At 38.7% G+C, this 23,272-nt stretch overlaps 1 protein-coding gene across 4 annotated transcripts in view; it reads right to left on the bottom strand.

The window, feature by feature from the left end:
- Nucleotides 1–23,272, bottom strand: part of MIPOL1 (mirror-image polydactyly 1) — a 200,516-nt gene that overhangs the window by 64,127 nt on the left and 113,117 nt on the right. For all 4 annotated transcript variants that reach the window (XM_075425450.1, XM_075425449.1, XM_075425452.1 and 1 more), the window contains one exon: nucleotides 1,016–1,110. In XM_075425450.1, coding sequence (XP_075281565.1) covers nucleotides 1,016–1,110 — 95 coding nt within the window. The remainder of the gene's footprint in view (nucleotides 1–1,015; nucleotides 1,111–23,272) is intronic.

The raw sequence follows: 23,272 nt of genomic DNA, 5'->3' as shown, positions 1-23,272 counted from the left end.
TAGCAGGCTTTAAATAAATGCCTATGAGATTTAGGAACAGAAGTTGTTTTTGAAACTTCTCTCCAAGGTTTTAATAAACTTAATGAGAAGGGGAAACTCAAAAAACCTCTAGAAAGCTGAGTATTTTTCACTTGTAAATGCTGAAACACTGAAAACATACAAAGTTCTACTTCTGAAAATGCTGATTAGTCATAACTAACTAGTCGTCTTTATTTCCAATGAACATAATATTCACACTACATTTATTATTTACCTCTGCAGCCCACATCTCTCATCACAGACATTCAGCCTTCAGATTCACAATTTTCTGCTGTGTTGATGCCAATTCTCCTGCCTTTAACCTGCTGGCAGCTCTGTATCCCCTCTCACAGAGGAGGTCAGGATGAAATGAGAGTTGTAACCCAACATCACTCCATAAAACAACCTAACTCCTTCACTGGACCACACAGAGCTTTTCCTTAGGGACTAAAACCCACTGATCCATGCAAATGTTCAGTGCAGCCCACCTAAATTAATGAGAGAATGGCTATTTCTCTCATTCTACATACTTCTACAGGACATAAGGAATACACATATTCTATTGGGGTTGTAAAAGAAAACAGTCTTTTAGAATTACAGATTATATTATTTTAAAATCTGTGTTGATTAAGTTAGGTATGTGCAAACAACCAGGGAATAAACAAGCATTTATGTCAACTGGCTCTTTTGTCCTCATGTTTTTAAGTGAATGCATCGCTATAACACAGCTTTTTCATTTGCATGAGAATCAACTGCCAGCAACCTCCCCCTTCCCTTAGAAGAAATTAATAGAAAATTTAGGCTATAAGAAAAGGAATTCTATTTCAAAGAGGTGGTTGGTGAGCAGTAAAGCAGAAATGCAGGCCTTGATTCATTGATGTATTCACATTTCCAACAAATACCTATTTGATAAGGCCATTTCCTCACTCACAGTCAGACACAGTACAGAAAAATTCCCCTATGAGTCATTGATTTATATTAGTATTAATTATTGTACCTGTGATAAACACGAAAAGTCTGGATTTCTTCTTCAAATTTTTTGCACTGTTGAAGAGCAGCTTCTTTTTCTTGTTGCAAGGCTATCAATTCTGCCTGTGAAATGATAAACAAATGATAAACAATTTATCCAGAATATCCGTATTGCTTTGAAAACATAACAATCCTTTGTGCATTCATTTCAGCCATGCTATATTATAATTAAATATGTAAAGTTATACTGGTTTGTAACACTGCCTATTTAATTCTTATTTAATTCTTATGAAAAATCCTTTCTTGTTCTAGCATTCATAGAATCATAGAAAGTTTTGGGTCGGAAGGGACTCCTAGAGGTCATCTAATCCAGCCCCCCCACAGTGAGCAGGGACACCACTAACTAGATAGGTTGCTCAGAGCCCTGTCCAACCTGGTCTTGAATGTTTCCAGGGATGGGAATTGCAGTTGTTTATATTATATGTTTTTTTTTCCCAGTAAAGTGATGTTTTGAATGGCTTCCCCCATGTATATGGTAAACTTCTTGAATGGCTAAGGTTAGACCTCTTCATTTCAGCCAAGTGTTTATCAGTGAACATGTTTCATATTGATATAATGTTCCTACAGTGCAAAACTGTTGACCAACACAGAGAGAGTGAAGCAAGGCGCTCAGCCACAAAGTACCGATGCACGACTCATGGTCTGTGCATGGTTCTTGGGCTCCTAAGCACGGCTTCTGCGTCAGGAGCTGCTGGCTAATGCTGCCGGCAGGATTGCTGCCGGGTAACCCGCACCCAGGTGAAGAGCCCACAGTGGCTGCGGAGACCAGCACAGCCGGCTCGCTCTGGGATCCAGGTGTGTTCTCACTCAGGATCTGGTTTATAGCGGAGTAAGGGAATCCCTGAACAACTGCTGTCAGCTCCCACCTGTGAACCCTCCCGGATCTTCCTCCTCCCGCTGTTTATTCACACTGCGCTGCAAAGGGCTTGTGACTCATGGCCATTATGGAAATTGCAGCACGTGGCTTGCAAGGGCAGGAAGGTAGCCAGCCCCAGTGTGGCCTCACGGTTAAAGAGGAGGCAGGAGAAAGAAGTACTTGTGTGTATTTAATATGGCTCTATAGCTTAATCACCATTAATTTTAAAATGTCCAGTTTCAATAGCACTGCAAGACTCCCTTGAGGGCCCAGGTACCATATAAATTATCTTAAAATCAGTGGATGATTAATTGTTGTAACAACAAATAAGACCGGGCTTGCACAGCAATTCTTTGACACATGAGCCTGAGCATTGGGCTGCTTTCCAATGTTTTTAATCCATGGTGTAAGTTATTAATTGTACAAATTGTAGAGCCCCAAACCAAGAAGCACGTGTGCGAGAAACGCTGACTGTGGATTCTGCCAGCTCCTCAGGATGGTGTTGCAGGAAAGTTTCTTGGTAAATTAAAGACCTGTTACATGAGCCATGAACGCATGAAGGGAAATGCAGAGAGTTCAGCCTCTAGCTCTGCCAAACTCACTGTTCAATCACAAACATCTCTCTCTGTATGCCTCAAAATCTCTCTCCTAAAACAGGACTCCCACTTGCTTCTGTTTCCTGTTTGTCTATTAAGACTGTAAGTCTTCAAGGGAGGTGCTTTACTATTTACTGTCAACTCCCAATCATCTATGGGCAATTTATTCTGCTGGTTGATTAATCATGTCCTGGGTAGACTGCTGACTTCTGGCAAATTTTATTAAACACTGCATTGCACAAATGCAGCCACACAACCAGTCTCCGCCCCGTGCTGCTGTGTGTCACATTGCACCCAGGGTTTTGCATTGCCCAGGTACAGGACCCACCGCTGTGATTGCTGCTGTAAGAGACATTCATAACATTTTAACAGGAAGTTTCCTGGAGAATAGAAACAAACTGTCTTACTATATGGAGGGTTCCTTCAGCTTTAAAAGCAGAAAGTGTTAATGTTTAACCTCTGAGTGACAGTGGCTCCCGATACCGAAAACAATGTACTGGATGCTGGCAAGCCCTAACTCCTGTCAACAAGAGGTTAAAATCCTCTGCAGGTGAGCCTCTTGCCTGGTGCTGCTTGCTGCCTTGCAAGCAGAACTCACAGAACACAAGGATGTTAGCCAAACCAAGCTATTTTCTGTAATTATACTGTTCTGAAGGTGAAACCACATTCTTAAAAATTGGAAAACACGCTTGAATCAAAGTAGGTGGTTTGTTCTAGAGGCCAATAATTAACATCCTTGCCAATTTTCAGTGTACTGTGAAGTGTGATTGAAATGGTAGGCTGGAAGGAAATGTTTGCAGCTGACACACCTACTCACGGAGAGATTAACGGCTAGCCTCTTTGGAGAACTATCATAAAAATACACCTAATGTTCCATTTGCTTTTCAGGACAAAAGTCAGAAGGCACTAGAGTCTAAAGACTCTTATTTATGTCAGTTTTGCAGCAGAGAAAATGGCATTGAATTGATTTGGTTTGCATTTGACTTGCACCAGTTAAAATAACAGCAGAATTAAGTGCTTTGGATTTCAAAAAAAAATAACAGCTACAGCACCGAAGGGAAGAAAAGTAGGCATTTGCCAACCTCCTCAGTAGCACATAGTGGGGTTGATACTACGGAGATGCATGAGACCAACAATTGAAGCACTAGAGTTTTTGTACACAGCATGCAGCCATGCGACAAAGCAACCCATCATTCAAAGGCCTGAAGAGTGGTAAACACAAATGAATGACTCAGATATCCTCCCCAAAAGAGAGCTATCTTTCTTCACTAGAAGAAGGCAAGAAAAACAGTTCCCATCACAAAGTTAAATTGCTAACTAAAACAATGGTGCCTGCACTACTATAAAACATTTGGAAGACTCCTATAATGCATATTGAAATCCATTCATAGATGGCAAAAATCCTACATGAGCTCACCTCTAGTAATAATAATAGCTGCTTGGGATCTTTTTAACAAAATATTATTCCTTTGGAAAATGTCAAGCTGTGGAAATCAGAGCTCTTCACAGAAATGGATCAGTTTTGACTAAATGTTTTTGCAAGTTAGGGTAAAGAAGGAGCAACAAGTTCCTATGCTTTTATATTTTATTTAACATGGATAGATCCTTCCACCTTCTCTGTCCCCCACCCCACTTTCCTGCAAAAGAGAATTCTTTCTTCTATATGTCTCCCATTTTGCATTTTAGCAAACAGTTACTTGTTGAAAATTAAAATTTTCTAATTAAATCTAAAAGCTAATTGTTACATATCAAACATAAAATAGCCAGATCTTGACTAAGAAAATCTTCTTACTGATCCTTTTGCTGTTGCTTTTGTGTCAAAATGTTATAATGAATAATGCTACATGTGTGCTTAACTGAAAGGCTGGAAAAATACAAGACTTACGCAAAGCAAAACAGAAGGTAAAACTAATTTTTATCTTTTCCTCATTCCTGTAGGGCAAACACGAGCACCCTCACCCTTAATCTAAATCAAAAGCAGTAAGAACACACAGCATCCTATGCTGTCAGGTTACCTGCAGGTGAGAGATGGCTTTTGTAATGCTTTTCAGTGTCCAAGAGAAGGAAAAAAACATTCAAAGAACTTGAGTAATAAAGCTTCATAGCTTTATCTTTTTACTGATTTTTTTGCTCATGCATTTAGAGAGAACACATACATTTCCACCCATATTTATTTACAGAGAGCATGTATTTTTCCTTCCTTACATAGGCTAAACAAAACACTGTCTTTTCTGTCACATCTCAGTAAGCAGGCTCTCCGTCCTGATCAATCCAAACCAATGTGCCATCAGTACTCTGCTAGCAGTGCACCCTAACTCCAGTGGAAACTTCTTACCTGACACATTCTTGCATCTCTTTTGCTCACAGTCACCCTCTGGTATCTCTCTGTTCTCCTGCCCACTGTTATTACCCACCTAACAGTGGAAATTCTTATTCATCCTGAAATTATGATACTGTACACTTGGTATCATTGAATTCCACCCCACTGCTTTCATTTTTCCAGTACTTGAGGCCATTCCAATCTTTCTGCAAGATAGCATGAGCTTACTTTGTATTAACAATGCCTCCACTTTCTATTAACATCTCCCAGCTCTGCATCATCGAGCAGTTCCGCTGGTACGCCGTTGCTCTTCATGCCACAGGTTCTCAGTGACAGCATTAAAGAACACTGGTTCAACACCAGTTGGTGAGAACTTGGAGAGAAATTCCACTAGCGAAATCCTTGGACCTTAACGTTTCTCCTTTCAAAGCTGTTTGCTGTTGCCTTCCTGCTAACTAGTTCCTTATTGCCTTTGACTAATCCCTCATCTCCTTCATGGGTACATGACATTTTGCAGACAGACGAGCTCAGTGTGCCTATCCTTCCAAACAAGAGATGCTAGGTGAACCCAGTTAACGGCAAGCAGCATTTCTCACATTAAGCTTGTACCTGCTTGTAAAATAACAATACACACACTCTCCACTGTAATTAACAATTTTCCATATGGCACCACATATAAGCTTATGTGTCAGCTTACATTTAATAAGTTTCCTTGTCTAAATAACCAGTTATCATACCAAGGAAGAATTCTTGCATGATCTTACTTGGGTGAAAGTTGTACTTCAATCCATTGTTGATGGATCCATGCTTTAAAAACATTTTCCTTTCAAATTTACTCTTAAGCCTCACAATAAAGACTCAGTGGTCTGCAATTGTCAGAATTACATTTTTTTGCCCTTCTAAATATAGATGCTGCCTTTGCTAATTCCCTGTCATATTACACTATACAAAGCCTCATAGGGTTTATTAAATAACTTTACTATCATTCCTGCAATTTCAGGCACCAGCTGTTTCAGAATTGGGGATGGAAACCCTCCATTATCCCAGTCTGAGCACAATAATCTATTGAATAGCTATACTGTACTCTATTTCCATACACTCACTTTTCTTAACCCCTGTCCTCATAGTTGACATCATCACTGCCCAATGCTGAGAGAAAAAAAAATTAAAACCACACATTTTTGGACCTAATCTGGATTATCCTTGATGTCCATGCCATTCTCAGAGCGGTGGCACACTTCCTTTTTCCTTGTTCTCCTTTCAGTCATTACACTATTGTTTGTTTTAATTTCCTTTCCAAAGGCCGATTTAGCTTAACCTCTGGCAATTTTGTCTCTGTATCTCCTGTTTTCTAAGACAAAACTTTCTTGCTTAATAAGTACTCTTCTTGTACAAAAGTATTCTTCCTTTATTCTTATTGAGACTATAATTAACCCAGTTAGAACTGACACCCTTCCAATGCAAAGCATTTTCCCCCAGCTTGACTGAGATACCTGTTAACGCGCAAGTATTTGTAACTCAGTAATAGTTGCTACCAACAGCTTTCTACTGATCCAGGATATTCCTATGGATTAGAAGAAGGCTGGTTGAGAAGTCTGGAGAGTCTCAAAGGTCATTTCTGCAATTTATAGACTCAATCATTTACACTTGGTAGAGCTGTATAATGGGGAAAGATGGCAATAAAATGCCTTTCTGCTCCTTTGGTCCTATGTTATCTGGAGTCTGAAGCGGAATCTAGCCACAAATGGACAACTGAGAATTGCCCCCATTTCTCATGGGGCAGAAGTAAGTTTAGATATTAGCAGGCTAGCAGGACAGTAAGAGATCAGGTGTCTTCTCAGGGCAGCAGGAGACTGGGAAAGGGAACAAAGGTTTCTTTCATTCTGAATCAGAACGAATAAGCAAGAAAAAAAATCTGGAAAAATGCTTTAAAACCATCGGAGAATTTTTTTTTATCTTACACTCTTTTTAATGCTTTTACATTTTACACGTCATGTCAATAAAAGAAGTATGTACCGCATGATAGAGCAGGTCATGTTGTGACACATGACATCCACCTTCTAACCATTCTGTCATTTTTACATTAGCAGCTGCTACTTAGTGCAGATTACAACAGCTCATCTTATTTTCTGTATCTAAGTGTCAACATATCAAACTGTTCCACCAACAACAGAAGCAGGTGACGCTTTGATCTAGAAAAGAATATAAGCACTTGTCTTATTAATTAGGGGATCAGAGGTTTTCAGGGTCAAGAAAAAGACTCCAGCTAACACGAGGGAACTGAAAATGCCTAGCACTCTAATAACACACTAAGTGATCGTTTTTTTTTTTAAATCACAGTGCTAACGTGTCAAACTGTTTCATTACAAGACAAACAGGGGACACATTGACCTAGAAAATTAGATAAAATGTTTCAACTTGCATTTAAGCATCAGCTGCCCTTGAGAAGTTTGAAAATGGAAAGTGAAAATTAGAACTGTACTGTAGTAGATGTTGTAACTTATTGGCACATCGTGAAATACATAATTAACAATAATAAATCCAAATTTAAAATGTAAAATTAAAGCCTCATATTGAATTTTTGAACTTTGAAATGTAGTTTCAAATATTCACCACATAACACTGCTGAGAGATAAACTTGAGTTGGAAAAGTTTAGAGTAGTAACTGAAATAATGAGAAATTCATGAAATGTTGTTTCTCAACACATAATTTTCTAAGGTTTAGTAAAAACTATTTCCATATCCTAACATTGAGTACATCAAGCAACTGTATTACTGATCCCTGATGGATCTGCACTGCTGTGGAGGATCAGCACAGATAGAAAAAATACCCTGAGGAACCAGCTGAGGGTTGACTATGTGTGTGTGTGAATTTGAGGGTAACAGTGGCCGTGGTGGGAACTCTAACAGCCTTTAAGCTACTTCTTCCCCCAACACACTGCCACCACCACACCCGGTTTGACATTCCCTCTGGGCACAAAGGAACGGAATCTCAACAGCAAACATGACCTTATGAGTTTGCATCAGGATCAAACAATTAACCACAATAAGATTTTACTCTACAGTCTAATACTATTGTTGGTCAGAATAAATATCAGTTAATGAAACTTTCTTTTTTTCAATCAAAGGCATTGTTTCACTGGAACAATAATGCCCTGTGAAGATGCACCAGTTTAGATGGAAGTATTTCTGAGGAATGTCAGGCAGAATTTCTGAGAGAAGAGAGAACTCCTCCTCAGCCATGTGGTTAGGTTATTCATTTTGGATGCAGAAACCCAATGTTGAGTCCTAGTCTCTTGAATTAACTCACTCTGGACATGGCAAACTCCCACCAGTGAGAATACTTTCTTGCTCTAGTCTTGCGAATTACGCTTGTTTCTGGTGACTTCTATTGGTCTACGTCCTCTCTCCGTGACTGGCACAAACAATTCTTTATTAAAGTGCTAAGTATGTGAAAAGCAGATCCAGACAGAAGACGCATTATGGGAAAGGAGACTAACTCCACAGCCCAGCCACCAAAATATTTGAGGGTGCCCAACTTGGATCAGGGAGGTGAAATCAGGGTTTCCACACATATGATGTGAGTGCATGAGCACTGGCTTTTTAGCATGTATAAGTGCATCTTTTTCAGCTACTCTACAAAGAATGTCTCAATGTTTTCTCTTACTGGAATTAAAAACGGTAAACCTATAATCTCCCTTTTATTCCAAAGTGGAATTGTCATTTTCAGGAAGTGTTTTGCTGCAAGTCTACCTAATGCCACCTTCCCCAACTCAGTCTTTATGCTATCCTTAATTTGATATTCTTAGGGAGCTTTTCAGAAGACTTGTAAAAGATGTCACTATCTGAATTCCAGACTCTTGTCTTCATCACAACAAATTCCTCAGTAAGAATACACGATCATGCCATATGAAAATTGCTTGTATGGTTATTCATTTCTGAGAGGTCCTGTTGTGACTGGGTTGACAGTAACAGGCCACAACAAATATTATGCAGATTCTGCAATCAGCAGAAAAACCCCATTCACCATATAGCTTTTAGTGCTCTGTCAAAGAAAATGAAAGGATTCAATAGCCTTTTTGCCCCGATTAGGCACATATTTGGTTCATTTTATTACAATAAGAGCAAACTTAATATCTACTAATGATCTCAAAGCAGTACCAGTTGAACCATTATGCCTGAGATGTGAATGCCTCATTCTTGTACTGCATGGTCACATTACACTGGGAAGCACACTCTACTGGCAGTATTTGACAGGCACTTCACCTAATGATGTGCCCAAAGGAGCAGATTCAGTCCATTATTACATTATGTAAGAAACTGTCTATATGAAATGCTCATGATATTTTTCAGTAAGAATTAAGAATTTGGTCATCTAACCTTAGATACAATGTTGATACAAAGTTTCTTCATCACCTGCAGTATTATTCTGTAATATTCTATACTTATTCCAAGCAATATATGGTATAGAAATCGCAGGAAAAATTAGCTATTGGAAGGACAATCCAAGGCATGTGATGAGTGTATGAGACTAATACATGGAACCATTTTATTGTAAAGAATGATTCACAGAATGAGGAAGATTAATTTGAAATTCTGCCCCTGTGAGGCTGACTCAAAACTGTAACTGACTTCTCAGGGTCAAAATTTCATTCATGGTTTCCATTATGTTTGAGTACATAGCTAAAAAACCCAGAGATACCATCACACATACATACTATCCATATGGATAACTACCTAAGGATACCACAAAGCTTATTTCAGGTAAGATATGCTTATTTCAGGTAAGATATAACCTTAGTGACAACAAAAAGACTCCTGGAAACTTTCAAGGATGAAAGCTCCAAAATACACATTCATAGCTGGACTGGGCTCTGCACATACATAATGTCATGTGCAGAGATGCTGACCTTTCAGTAGGAGAAATTTTATTAAGAACACAATCTGGAGGTGCTTTAAAATAGAAAGTAGTTAGGTCTCCATATACAGATAGGTAGCTACTTGTCTCACTACTAAACCATGGGCACACTGTGAAAAGAAAATCAAAAGAACACAATCGACAAGACTTTGTTTCAATAGAGAAGCAAAAAGCCATTCACATCAGTTATTTTTGCATAGTAGCTATGGCTTTAGAATGTATATGAAAATAACAAAAGTAAGTTAATTCTTTTAATTCTCAGATTAAAGACTGATTATGGCTGTGGGCATATGGAAAAGGGCATATTTCTCCATGTTCTGTAATTCAGGTTTGGCCCTAGTGACATCACACACTTTGTTTCTCACCTAAAAATCAGTTGGAAAAATGCAATTTCAGACAAATAATGGAAAGACCTCAGCAATACAGAAAAAAAAAACTTGTCTTACTTGAAGGGAAAATAAAGCACTTTGTTTTGGGCATGGCGTATACTCTTCATCTCAGTAAGCCTTCTTATGTCCCCCTTCACGGGTGCATAGGTAACCGGACTAGAAAACAGACACATCCCTTCTAAGGCAGACAGGTTATCAAATTTAAGCCTAAAACAAAGAAGAAGAAACCTCTCTTATGTACTTTAATAGCAGGAATGTTTCCCTCAGCTCTGAGAGACCTGACTTGTTTCACACGCACCAGGAAGACTATTTCACTTTATAACAAACTTTACTGGCAACCTCCTTATAGGAAATCATGAAGGAAATGACCATGTAGGCTGGAGTGAGCTGAAGAAGCCTTCCAGGTTGTGTCTGAGACCTAATGGCAGATTACTCTGGCAAAGCTTCAAATGTCAGCACCCACGATAAGCCCGTTGTCCACACAAGTGACTTTGGCCACTGACAATATCAAGTCAGTATCTGCCACAAACAGCAAGTAGTCAGCACAGGATCCAGAAGGTAGTGTTGTAATGTTGTCTCAGAAGCTTTGTGGTAACAAAGACCCTATTCAATAAAAACAACGCTCCCCTCAGCCCCAAAAGTGTCCTATCCAGTTCGGGGTGGAACTGAACTGGCAGAAGAACAGAAGAAAGTTCGTGTTACAGCCAGACATATTTTATCTGTGCTGCAGCCAGAAACTGTGTGTGCTTTCAGGGCTCTCCGTCTGGTACATTTTCAGACTCTGCTAACAGACCCCAAATCGACCACAGCAGTCACCTCTCTATTGCTCAGAACAACTGTCCAGAATCATGTTCTGGCCTTGAGATCTACTGGCATGACCCGCCTTGTGTTACCATGTCAAAAGCCCTCTTCCGTCCACCCCTAAAAGGAAGGGCTGCTCACACCAGATTGTCAAAGGGGAACAGGCTCTGGTAAATTGTATTGTTCAAAGGCATTGTCCAGGAGAGCGGATCAAAACCACGCCAGGGAGGTTTCTAACAAAAAGCATAGATGATTGCATGTCTCTGCACAAGCCCATACCCTCATCCTCTTTCAGTTACTAGAGTAGGCACAGATAATTGGTCTTGTCAACTAATAAGGGCTTAATGAACTTGACCAAGATTGATAAATGTGACTTCATATGAGTTTGACTGACAAGTTGCTTCTCTCGCTCCCAGGAGGTTGGTGAGGCATTCTCAACTGTTCAACAGGTGTCACCCACAGCGCGACTCCAAGAATGCAGGAATAATTCTTGCTCGAGTAAATTTTTCTAACCTTACTTCACTACCCAACCTCTACTGCAGATTCCCCCTCGGCTTTGACCTTTGACCAGCCACTGACCATGCTCTTCCATTGCTGTTTGGACTTGGTCACCCTTTGGCTTCTCTGTTATGAGACATTCACTTATTGTCTCCACCCCGATTTCAGCGTGACACCCATCCAACTGAGACATTTAGCCCAACTGAGAGACTCTGCAACATTTCACAAGTCTCTTTTCTGTAAGAAAATATCTACATTGAAATCATTCATGCTTCATAAAAGGAGCAGAAAAAAGCACGCAAGGCAGTAACTTGAGCAAAAAAGGAGTTAACAATTTACGCTCCAAAGCTTATAACTGATGCTAAGTGATAATACACTCGAAATTATAACCTTTCATGCAAAGAGACAGCATGACTCTTACCTCATGACAGACAGTACTTCTGCAGAAGGCAGCAGTGCCTAATCCCACTGTCAGAATTAAACTACAAATCTTTCACAAAAGCCATGAGTTGGTGCAGGATTATAAAAATGAATTGTCCGAATTACTTCAGTGGGACTGCTTCGGTCCACAACTCTTCCAGCATTTGGAAGGAAAGGCAGGGAAGAACTTGTATTTTCACCTTGTGGTCTTCACCTTATGGAAAATGAATTACTAGCAGGTATACACACTCAAATCTATCCGACATTTTTCTACATGAAGAAACGCAGAATCAAAGCGCTGAGTTCAACAGCAACTGTTACACTTAAGAACAAGCAACTATTGCATAAATGTATCTGTTAGCAGGAAAATTAGGAATCAGAAAGAATCCATGAGTATATGCCCCACACTGACATGTCCAGACCTTAACTACCAAGACATTCTCAAAGCAACTTCAAATCTGGCAAGTCTGTGAGTAATTCTTCTCCTTCGATATCTGAAGTTCTCATCAGACAACACAGCAAGACAATTTTGGCTGTTTCTCCAGCAGGATTAATGTTGTGCCTAGCACTTTCAGGAAAAAGACAAAGCTGCAGGCCTGCTCCTGAGGCTGGCAGCAGGCTTCACTACCTTGAGTCACTTGTGCAACTGGGGTGACTGTGAATTTCTGAAACACTGTAAACAAGCTACCACATCTCCTACGACGAGAGGATCCTCAACAGATAATTTAAAACAGTTTTGCTCTCAATTTGTGCAATTCTATATGTGTAGAAGGGATCAGTCATATTGAGTCTGAATACCTGGTACTGATTTTGACCAGAACAACTCCCTGAATCTTGATTTCTCCACAATCTTACTGCAAAATTTTCCACCCAAGTCAAACTCAGACTAAGGATTTAATATTAAATTCAGAAAAGAAAACAGAGGTGTTTGTGAGAACATACATTTAAACCTTTATAAGAACTGTCTGTCGGATGGAAAAAGTATGGGAGAGGATTCAATAGACGGCACCTTTCTGTTGAATCAGCAGTGGACGGACACCTCCATGGATTGTTGTGGGTGCTGTACTGTTGGATGAGACTCATCGATGCAGGTGAATTACCTTCATGCAGGACTCAGAAGCATGTTTTGATACTAAAGATATCTGCTCCTTTCTGCTAAAAATCTATTTACTAAATTTTATATGAGGTAATCGTATTTCCCCCTACTGCATATCTATTCGGTTAGATTCTATTAGATCTTCGTCCTGGGCAAATGCATTCTTTTCACTTCCTACCTTGGTTTGGTGCACAGTTGCAGAACACATCTAAATATCTGTTGCAACTCACTCAGACTCAACGACATTTCAACTGGAAAAAAAGGTAGCTGCTGCGTATCTGATAATTCTTCTAGTTTTCAGAGGAAGGAAGAGGAAGGTAAGGGAATGAGAAGAGTGATACGTTACCCACAGCCATTGTCTTTAAAATCATAACTTGCAAAATGAAACAAAATAACCCACTGAAAAGATAACCACTTTTGTCAACTGTCAAATTCTCCAGCAATTTTCCACAGTATAATCTAACACAGAAGGTGTATTTCTTTCCTCTCATTTGTGCAAGACAAAAGAAACCATTTCAATCACCAAAGATTCTTGTGTACAAAAATCATGCCCTGATATACCTAGACAGTAAACACTTCTCTACGTTACTATCTTACAGTTAGAATTTTAGCCTACGTGTTTGTTTTTATTTGTTCAAAGCATATCTTATACTTTGTCACTGCACCTATTATACATTTCTCCACTTGAACACCTGTTGAACTAAACTTGTCTTGCCAGAATATTTTTAATTATGCAATCTATATTCTGTCAATGGCAAGCACTTGGGTAGAATTTCTTATATACCTTTCAACACACCCAGCAGACAATTAAGAACTCAGTGTACAGAAATATTTGCCAACTGAAACGTTACTGAGACAAGTTTAATCAAGTGATCTTGACTAACTTTTAGCAAAGAATCACAATTTTTAATCACCAGTTTACCACTTCAAAATACCACTTCAAATGCTATTTCTTAGAAATATTTACTGACTCAGTCATTCACACAATCTGCAATGCATGCCTGACTTGCATAATACTACAGGCAATAGTTCCATTAATACTTGAACACTTTCTTTTCATGGGTAGCGTAATGAATGCCAAATTTGTCTCCAGCTCTTAAGAAAATTCAGTTTTGCAGGGAAAATCCTGACCCATTGAAGTCAACAGAAGTTCACTGTTGACTTCAATGGGATTAACATTTCCCTGTATTTGTATACATGCATTCCCTCTATTTAGTGATCAGTACTCCAATTATACATGTGCTGTACACAAGGATAACACACAGAATAAGACTAATTAAGAGAAATGTCTTTGGCTTTGTGTTTGCTGACTGATACTATAAATGCAGATATTTAGGCAAGCATTGCGCAGAACCCTTTCCAATTCTGTAATGATAAAATGGTGAGATATCTGTGCAGTGCAAGGTGTCACCTGGTATTTACTTTTAAACTGACCCATGTATGCAGGTTTCATCAGAAGAAGGAAAACACATCATCTCTGCAACAAATTTTGCAGAGGATCTGAAACAGCAATAATACAACTCTTCGAACAACCACCGCTTTCAGAATGATGGCATCTTTTTTGGGAAGGGGTGCAGGGCTACTAAAGTTATACACAAACAGGGAAACCCATTATTTTCTTGTGGAGGCTGCTGGATTGGCAGCCCTATTGCGTAGGCATACTGCTACGGATTTTAGCTGTTGTATGAAACTCCACAAAATACTTTTGATCCATTTTATCTTGCAACTTAGCAAAGAAATGTTGCAATAAGAAACACCAACAAAGATCTGAAAAACTTAAGCTCTGGATTACCATATTGTATTATCCTGCCATTCAATATGTCAGACAAAGGCAATGGTGTTCAAAGTAGAAAAAGAAAAAAGAAACTGGTCACAGAAAGTGCAGAGCACAGAGTAAATAATATTCCTCCACATCCCTACTCTTTCATAGATTTGTTGTTAAAAGAGTTGCAGCAATTAGGCTTTTGTTAATTACCAGCTGTTGAAACAGATGTGTTGACTGTCCTTATTAGCCAACAGCTGGGACAGGAGAACAATGGATGCTCTCTAAAACCAACAGCCAGCTGCTTTGCAGTAATTATCTCCTATCGATAATACAGGTGATAAAGGCAGCAAAAGGTTATGAGCGTCAATAACCAAGGTACTGTTATTGAATATCACTGGAATTTATGGTTAATTTTCGAAAATGAGTAGAACGGTAAGTTGCTACATCTGCTTCCTTATCTGCATTGTGTCAAGGTCAAGCAATATGCAAATAATAGGGGAAATACAACCAGGAAAAAAACCCACAACATTTTTTTTTTTTTAACCCTCTGACAATATTTCAAATGTCTTGCTGATCTTTAAGGAACGCTTTCTCTTTCAGGTGACTATGACTAGATGTCATTCATCATTAACTCAGTTTCCCCATATGCCTTTCCTTGCATTCAATTTTACCACAAAGGACTCTCTGGAATGTGCGGATGGTTATTCTTACCTGTTGGGAAATTTTATTATACAATACATAATAAGACATGATAAACAAATGATCAAAGAGGGGGGGCATCCCTCTACAGAGTTAGGTTCTAGTCTGAGGCATGCCATCAACTCTGAAGAAAATTCACTTCACTTCTTGGAATTCAGTCTCCCTAGTGCTAAAATAGGAAAACTATGTTTATCTTGATTGACTACTTTGTGATTGATGACTTTAACACACTATTTACATGCAAAGTAATGCTTGCATAACACATAATTGTAACAGGGAAAAAAAATGCATGCTTTTCTAGTATTGATATACGTCAAAGGTTATAAAATGAATAGTTCTTTTAGAAACATGGGGCCCAACTACCACGAATGTGAGCCACAAGTGTAACTGCTAATATCTAAATGGAACATATCAACATGGGTAGTTGGATGATTTGTATTTACTTTTGCTCCTGCTTTGATTTATATTTTCTCATCTCCTTACCCTATTAAAGTGCATTAAAAGAAAAGCAAAGAAGAGATTTTAAACCATTTCTATTAGCTGCTCAGTTCATCTCAAGCCAACAAAAGACATGTCTACAAGAATCTACAACCATGTCTATTCACTAATTAGTCTGCACTTAAAGACACTGCCTTACTGAAAACAAGGATTAAGGCTGGTTGAATACTCTCCCTTTCATAGACCTCCCTTATGTCTCTGTTGGGTCATCACAAGCAGCTTGTTCTCTGAGCTTTAAGTAGGGAAGCTTGACAATCAGTTCTGGGCTCATCAGTAGGCACTGGGGCAATTAACAGGAACTACCAACTTTTTAAGGCATATGTAAAAACATCAAGTAGCCAAAAGGTTTCAACAACAGGGATGGATTAAAGAGTATGATACTCACACGGCAGCTGTGTTTTAAGACAGATGCACTGCAGGAAACATTATCCTTTATTTCAAAATAAAGCAAAACAATGTACTTCTCTGTTCCCACTTCAGATTCAAAAGAAAAAAAACCCGTGATTATATCAAGCATAGTGACGTGGATCCTTGTACACACATCCTCACATCTATGAACAGGAATCCACAGCATGCTATAAAGAAACAGAAAATTTGAGCCTAGTTGTCAGTTTTCTACTTTTGGAAGAATGTTAAAAAAGATGGGAAAAGGGAAGGAGAAAGCATGGGGAAAGGAGAAGGAATGGTTTTAAGCAATGGCTTTTCATTTGCTTTTCATTTTTTCCTTATTTCTCCAGCTGCTTCTCTCTACCCTTGCAGTGTTTTGAGGCCGTTACACTGGGTTTTCCCCTGGAAGGCAAAACTTGGCTCTTTGCCTTTTTTTGTCATCCGTGAGTGAGCTGGGGCGGGGGGGGAGCTGGGAGAGGGGGAAAGTGGTTTAGTTCTGGTCTCACTCTGCTTTGGTCTACCAACAGAAAGTTAACATTCAGACTATGCCAACAAGGAACTAATTTCAGCAATGGACAGTACAGGGCTCCTCTGCCTTAGGAAGAGATCTGAAGATAGGTTTGTATCTGATGGGGAAAGATATTAACTAAATTCAGGACAGAAATCAGGAAATTTTTCAGAGCTGGTGTCTGCATGGGTTTCCATGGCAGAAACTACCACAAAGCAAGCGGGAACTTGAAGCCTTGAAGAAGAAAATGACAGTGAGCATTGTTTCACCTCGGCCAAGACATACTCTAGGAAACTTTCAAACTGCATGGATGCCTCCACTACCTAAATCCTGCAGTTGGGATGACCAGTTCAAGCCTGCGAATTGGGCACAACTGGAAGTATATCTCTGCAGAATTAACCACCAGCTCCTACTCTAAGAGCAGAAAAGCACTGTGGGGTGTGTACTGCGTGGCCACTGGCATGCTGTCAGCGAGCTGAAAGCACCTGGACTTTGGTCCCCTGCCTTGCAACAGTCACAGTCTGGTAACACACAGCTTCACGGGACTCGCCATCTGATTACAGCAACACTTGCCAGTTGAAAAACAGACCTAAGAAGACCTGAATTAGCACATGAATCGGACACATTCTGTCTGCTCAGCCCCTCATAAACCTCTGCTGCACCAGGGCCACAGCAAATCTGCCTCAGTGAATTTCATCCAATACATTTCATTGTCTTGGTATCTACCTTGCTAAGAGAACCTACTGAACGCAACCTGGAACCAACACACGGTGTGCTTCCCTTTGCATTTTGTTTTCAAATAAAACATCTAGAGACAGCACAGGCCAGTTCCCCGAGAATGTGAAGCTGAAGACTGCTGCCTGAAACAAAACTTCTCTGATATCTCATAAAATCTTTGTGTGACAATTAAATGCTCAAGAAAATTCACCTGGCAACAGCTGCATTGAAACAAAGTTACTGCAGCAACAAGTAACGTCATGGTGTTAATAATTGACATGAAAGGAATGAAAAGGTGAGCAAGGGATAAAGAGGACAAAGGAAAGATTTCAGTATAAACTTCTGCTGCTAGGTAATCAATCAAAATTAAAATTGAAAGAGTCGGTACGAACGTTATACTGAAAACCGAAGCGAGTTTGGTATCTTGGACTGCTGAATGGGGCTTGTAAAACTCCATTTTCTGCAGCCTGATTTGCAAAATTTGACAAACAAATCCCCCGCTGATTTGAATCTACTTTCATTCAACTCCCCCAAGAAACTAAAGCAAAGGCAGGAACAGTGGCTTCTCATGTTTGCTGTATGCAGGAAAAGCATCATGCGATTCCTGGTTCTGCAGGTTAAGGCAGGAATTAGCAACGCAGTGGTAATGAACGAGTTTCTTGATTTACATAATCTAACAAAAGACCACTCCCCTTGGTGGGAGGAACTGCATCCTAGAGACACTGTTCAGAAGAAGCTGTTTCGGATGACTAAATTATCAACAGCCTCGGGTGAAATGGACTGCTATCTTAATATCCACCACTATTACTGCTAGAGGTCAAAGCAGCAGGAAAAACTTTTGAGAATACAAGTTAAATATTAAGACATCAACATTTTGTTTTCCTCATGTCATGTTTTTTCTGTATTCCGTAATATGACTGACTTTGATTTTTATATTAAAAACTATAAATTATCACTGTTTCTTTTATATCAATGTTGCTTTGCCCTTTGCCCAGAATCCTGGCAGCCTGTAAAATTTAACTGTTCTCTGCAAAAGACATTCCGTAAATTTAATGTAAGTATCAGAGTTTATAAAACGAATAACTCGTACACTAAAATCAAATACTCCAAAAGAATGTACTCACAAAACTAAGAAATTTTCAAGTTCAGCCCAAAAGATATTGTTTTCCAGTGAGGTTGGTAGTCACTCGTGGTCACGATTTGTGAAGACACACTGAAGCCCCACCATTTCTCCAGCTATGATGCACCTCTTGAGGGGAAAGAAAGCACTAATTCATAATGGCTTTTAGGGATATATTAACAGCAGCTGAATGGAGATACCACCAATAAGCCATGTTTTTCAAAATATCAAATAAAGTCTTCTAGCAAAGAGTTAGTGGTAACTTATGAAACATAAATAAAGATGAACTGTAACTGTCAGAACTATGTCATAGGAATATTTACAGTTCACTGGACTTAATTACACAGGGCCCGATGCTGCTCCCATTGAAGTTAATAAAAGTTGTCACAGTAAGTTCAGTAGGGGCGAGGGGTGCCTTTGTGGCCTAGTCACTAACAAGTTGTCACTGTTGGCAAGAATTAATGAACTTATTTCCTACAAAGACTAATTAATTTTTCAGGCTTCAAGAAAATGATACTTCTACAGTCAAAGAAGCATTATTTAATACTGAGACTGTCTGCTGAGGTTTCATGGTGTGACACAAATTTAAAATACAACATATTATAAAACTTAGATTTCTTTTTAATTTACTGCACTGTGGTATTCTGAAAAATACTGAGAATATTATCCAGCATCGAGGTGATATACAACCTTCCACAAGAAGTCTTACTTTTTACATCAACCAGACTGCACTTGAATTGCCAGTTTCTCTGAAAATAAGCCTTTTTAAATAAAAACAAAATTTCCATCTCTCCTACATAAGCTGCTAGCTCCAAGTCCATCATCAGCAATGATTTTTCCGCTCTAGGTAACCACTCCCTTGACTGAGTTACTAGATAACCCCTTCTCTTGTTCTACACTGTTCAAAAATCTTTATTTTACAGGTACATTATTTTTAAGGATTTTTTTGTAACTGTCCTTATATTATATTTTGGACAACTACGGTCAGGAATAATTGCTTCATAGTAGCTACAAATCATTATCATTATCATAATTTAGCATTTAGGTTGAAATATCTGTTGCTACAAACACTGAAACTAACTGCTGGTATCTACAATAAACTTCACATCTCAGTAAAAAAAATCACAGTAAATATTGACAAGTCATGGTATGTTTGATAATAAAAGTATCTTGCTATTTCATTATTACTGCACTGAACTAAATTATTATTTTAAAAATATATAACTTTCCAAAATTTTGTAAAAAAATACAGTAATTTGTAAAAAAAGAAAATAATTTAACCATTCATAGTCTTTCCTACAGCATAATTGTAACATATGCATTTTGCAGTTATTATTTCACAGGAAGAAAATAAGCAACACTACTAAAGAACAAAGATTAAATCAAGAATATTGACTAGAAAAATCTCCTATGCCAAAACACATTTGAGGAATTTGATTTTATGAAGAACGTTTTGTTAAGAAGGTAAGTAATGGCTTTATACTTAATATTTTTACATAATAATATGTAATACATATTAATAAGTTTAACATACAGGATGATGCTAGGGAACCTGTCTCAAGGTTAGTCCAATCTCCTAAACATGTATCTTTAAAAAGTAGATATCATTAGTATCTGATTAAGGAAAAAAATGAACATATCCCTGGATTTCCAGGGAACACCTCTTTACCCTGTTTCATTATAAACAATGAAGGACAAAAGTCAGAGAACCTCCCACTGTTCAACATGTTATCAAGCTTTTGACAGAAGGCCATTAAACTCACCACTTCTTGAGAAGTTCTTGGCTCACTCGAAGTGGACGGAGCTGCTCTTTACCAACCAGTGTCACCTCCATACCATTGCTATACTTATAGCACATTTCTACCAATGTGATCTGGGGGACAGGATTAGTAGCTCTCTTCAGTGACTAACAAAGCAAATTAAGACCTGGTCTAAATTCAGTAGCTCAGTTCAGAAATGCAACTTCAACACACCTGTGGCTTGATTTAAGATTTATTTTGAAGTACTATAAGTAGAGAAGAAACACAATGTCATGTACAGCTACATGTTAACACTGTATATGTATGGATGTACAGGGCCACACACACCTAAACCCATCTGTGACTGTACCTTTCGATGCAGACCTATGTATATAATTACACACACAAATACTACACATAGCGAAATGATGTCATTTATCTCCTCTACCTTCAGCCACCTAAAGTTTCAGTGAACCAGGCACTTCCAACGAACATTTCATCTACCTTCTGCATTTATCTTTAGGGAAGCAGAACTGCCTTGTGGTGATGTGCCCCGCTATTTGTACTGACTAGAAACAGAGCCCTGACGAGTGGCAACTAAAGCTGGATGAGTGAAACCCTTCCTTGGTAGGACATTAATAAGGTCATGAAGTCAAGTACAGATATATTAGGAAATGCCAGAGGAAAGGCTACCAGTACACATGCATCATGATGCTACTTTTAACTGCATGATCATTTTTTCTTCAGACTTCTTTCTAACTGTTACACGGGGTGGACCTATATCTGGCCATCAGTCATCCCTGCCCAGTGAAAGAGCCTACCTGTTTATTCCTGTTTCTTTTGTTGCAGCCATTGGAATGGGACCACAGTAAGAGAGCAAATATGCTTCATATTTAATGGAGCTGAATGCTGCTCAGCAGTCATGGAATCTATCCACCCTTTGGCCGAGGCACCTTAGCATTAATTAACTGAAAGTTTTCAGAGGGATTCATAGTATGTTACCCATTTGCTGACTATGCAAGATAAATCCCTCATGTATAATCTGCAGAAGAACCATGCACACACGGCTGCAACTGAAGTCAATGGGAGACAGAACATAAATGCTGTATAATGCCTCCACATTAGACCTCAGATGAAACTACTAAAGGCTTCAACTGCATTGAAAACAATTAAGAGGAAAACTAAAATGTAAGCAGCTATCCACAATGATCACAAGTGAGAAAGTTTATTTCCAGCATTTTCTGCATGTCATCCATGACTGAAAAGAAGCAGCTTTCGATCTGTAAAGCAGCACATCAGTGAAAGAAGGGACTGTATGAGCAGGACGGCCTGCACCACACAAGTAGGAGGCTAATCTTCTCAGTTGGAAGCTAGCTGGAGCAGCCAGGATATTAAATCAGCAGCACAAGGGGAGGTTATTTGGAAGGCAAATGAGGTACATGCTCAAATTCAGCACCTAACGAGCAAGTTGAACCAATGTGGCACAGAATATAATGAAAAGAATCTCTTCAATTGTTTATGTATTGATCCTAGGAATCTGGGTAAGCAGCAAGAGGAAACTCTCATTGATGGGAATAAATTTTATATAACTAGCATTACTAAAACCTGGTGGACAATTGGCATGTTAAAATCTCTGATTAACAGGAAGGATAAAAGAGCCAGTAAGAGAACAGGATACCTTTAACCCGCCCCCCCCATGCCATTATTCCTTTTAGAGTGATCACTAACACAGGACCACAGCTCTTGAATACGTAGCAGTCAATATGCTAACTAACTTAAGAAAGACTTGCTGGTCAGCAAGTTAGCTAGGGTACAGGAGAATTTTTCTTCAGCACACATCTATAATCTTTGGAAAGGAAAATAATGGTATGGGGACTTCAGTTTAGGACACATTCTGGGAGTCTTGTGTGGACAGCTATAAACTAGTATCACACGCTTTCAAAAACCATATATTGTTTATGAGCATGATGTAAGCAATCTCATTATAACACAAGAGATGTTCATCACTGCACTGGAGTTTGATAAATACTTAGAGACAAGTGATAACAAACTGACTGAATTCCATGTGGGGAAAAAAAACCCAGAATCTTTACATGCATAGAAACACTCAAAGAAGTGTATGAAGTACTTCAAAACTGCGAGAAAAAAAGATAGAAGAATATGTTAGAAAACTCAGGAGTCTTTTAAGGGTGTCTGTAAAAAAAATCTGATCTCACAACCAAGTGAAAGTAGAACTCCTTTTTCACGTACAAAGTAAATAAAGCAAACATATGATAAAAAGTCACAAAACTACATAGGAAAAAAGTACAAATACATCCTAAAAGGTAGAAGTTCTGAAGCAATGCCAGTTGAAAAGAGTAGGTAAAGGCATCAAAGAAAAATGCATCATTGGCAGGACTACAGATAATAAGGATTTCTCATTATGAGAGGAACAGTGAGTGTGTAAGCCCATTCCAAGCTTGGAACTCCTATACCATAAATTGCAATGCAAAAAACATCCCCCAGGAATGTTCAGTAGATAAGTTGTTCTGTCTTTGGACAAAACAGAATGATATAGTTATAGTTTATTCTCAGTTTATTAGAAATCAAGGAGAGGTAACATTTACATTTACAGATTCAGACAAATTTCACTTTAGGTGTCACAGAGTTGTTAGAGAAGATCCCTGTTAATCAATCTTAAAATACTAATACATTTCCAAAGACTGGAAGAGCACTAATAATGTGTCAGTATTAAAAAAACAAACAAACAAAAAACCAACTAGTGGGATTAAAACTGGGCCAAATAAGTGAAAACACTGGATTAAATTAATACAGATTTTAATGAAAGAATATAATTACTCCCAGTCAACGTGGCTTTGTGTAAAATAGGACTTGCCAAAGAAATCTGATTTCCTTCTT

The sequence above is a fragment of the Opisthocomus hoazin genome, chromosome 7, assembly GCF_030867145.1.
Source record: "Opisthocomus hoazin isolate bOpiHoa1 chromosome 7, bOpiHoa1.hap1, whole genome shotgun sequence".
Lineage (NCBI taxonomy): Eukaryota > Metazoa > Chordata > Aves > Opisthocomiformes > Opisthocomidae > Opisthocomus > Opisthocomus hoazin.
The sequence above is the reverse complement of the archived record's forward strand: the minus strand, read 5'-3'. Positions and strand labels throughout refer to the sequence as shown.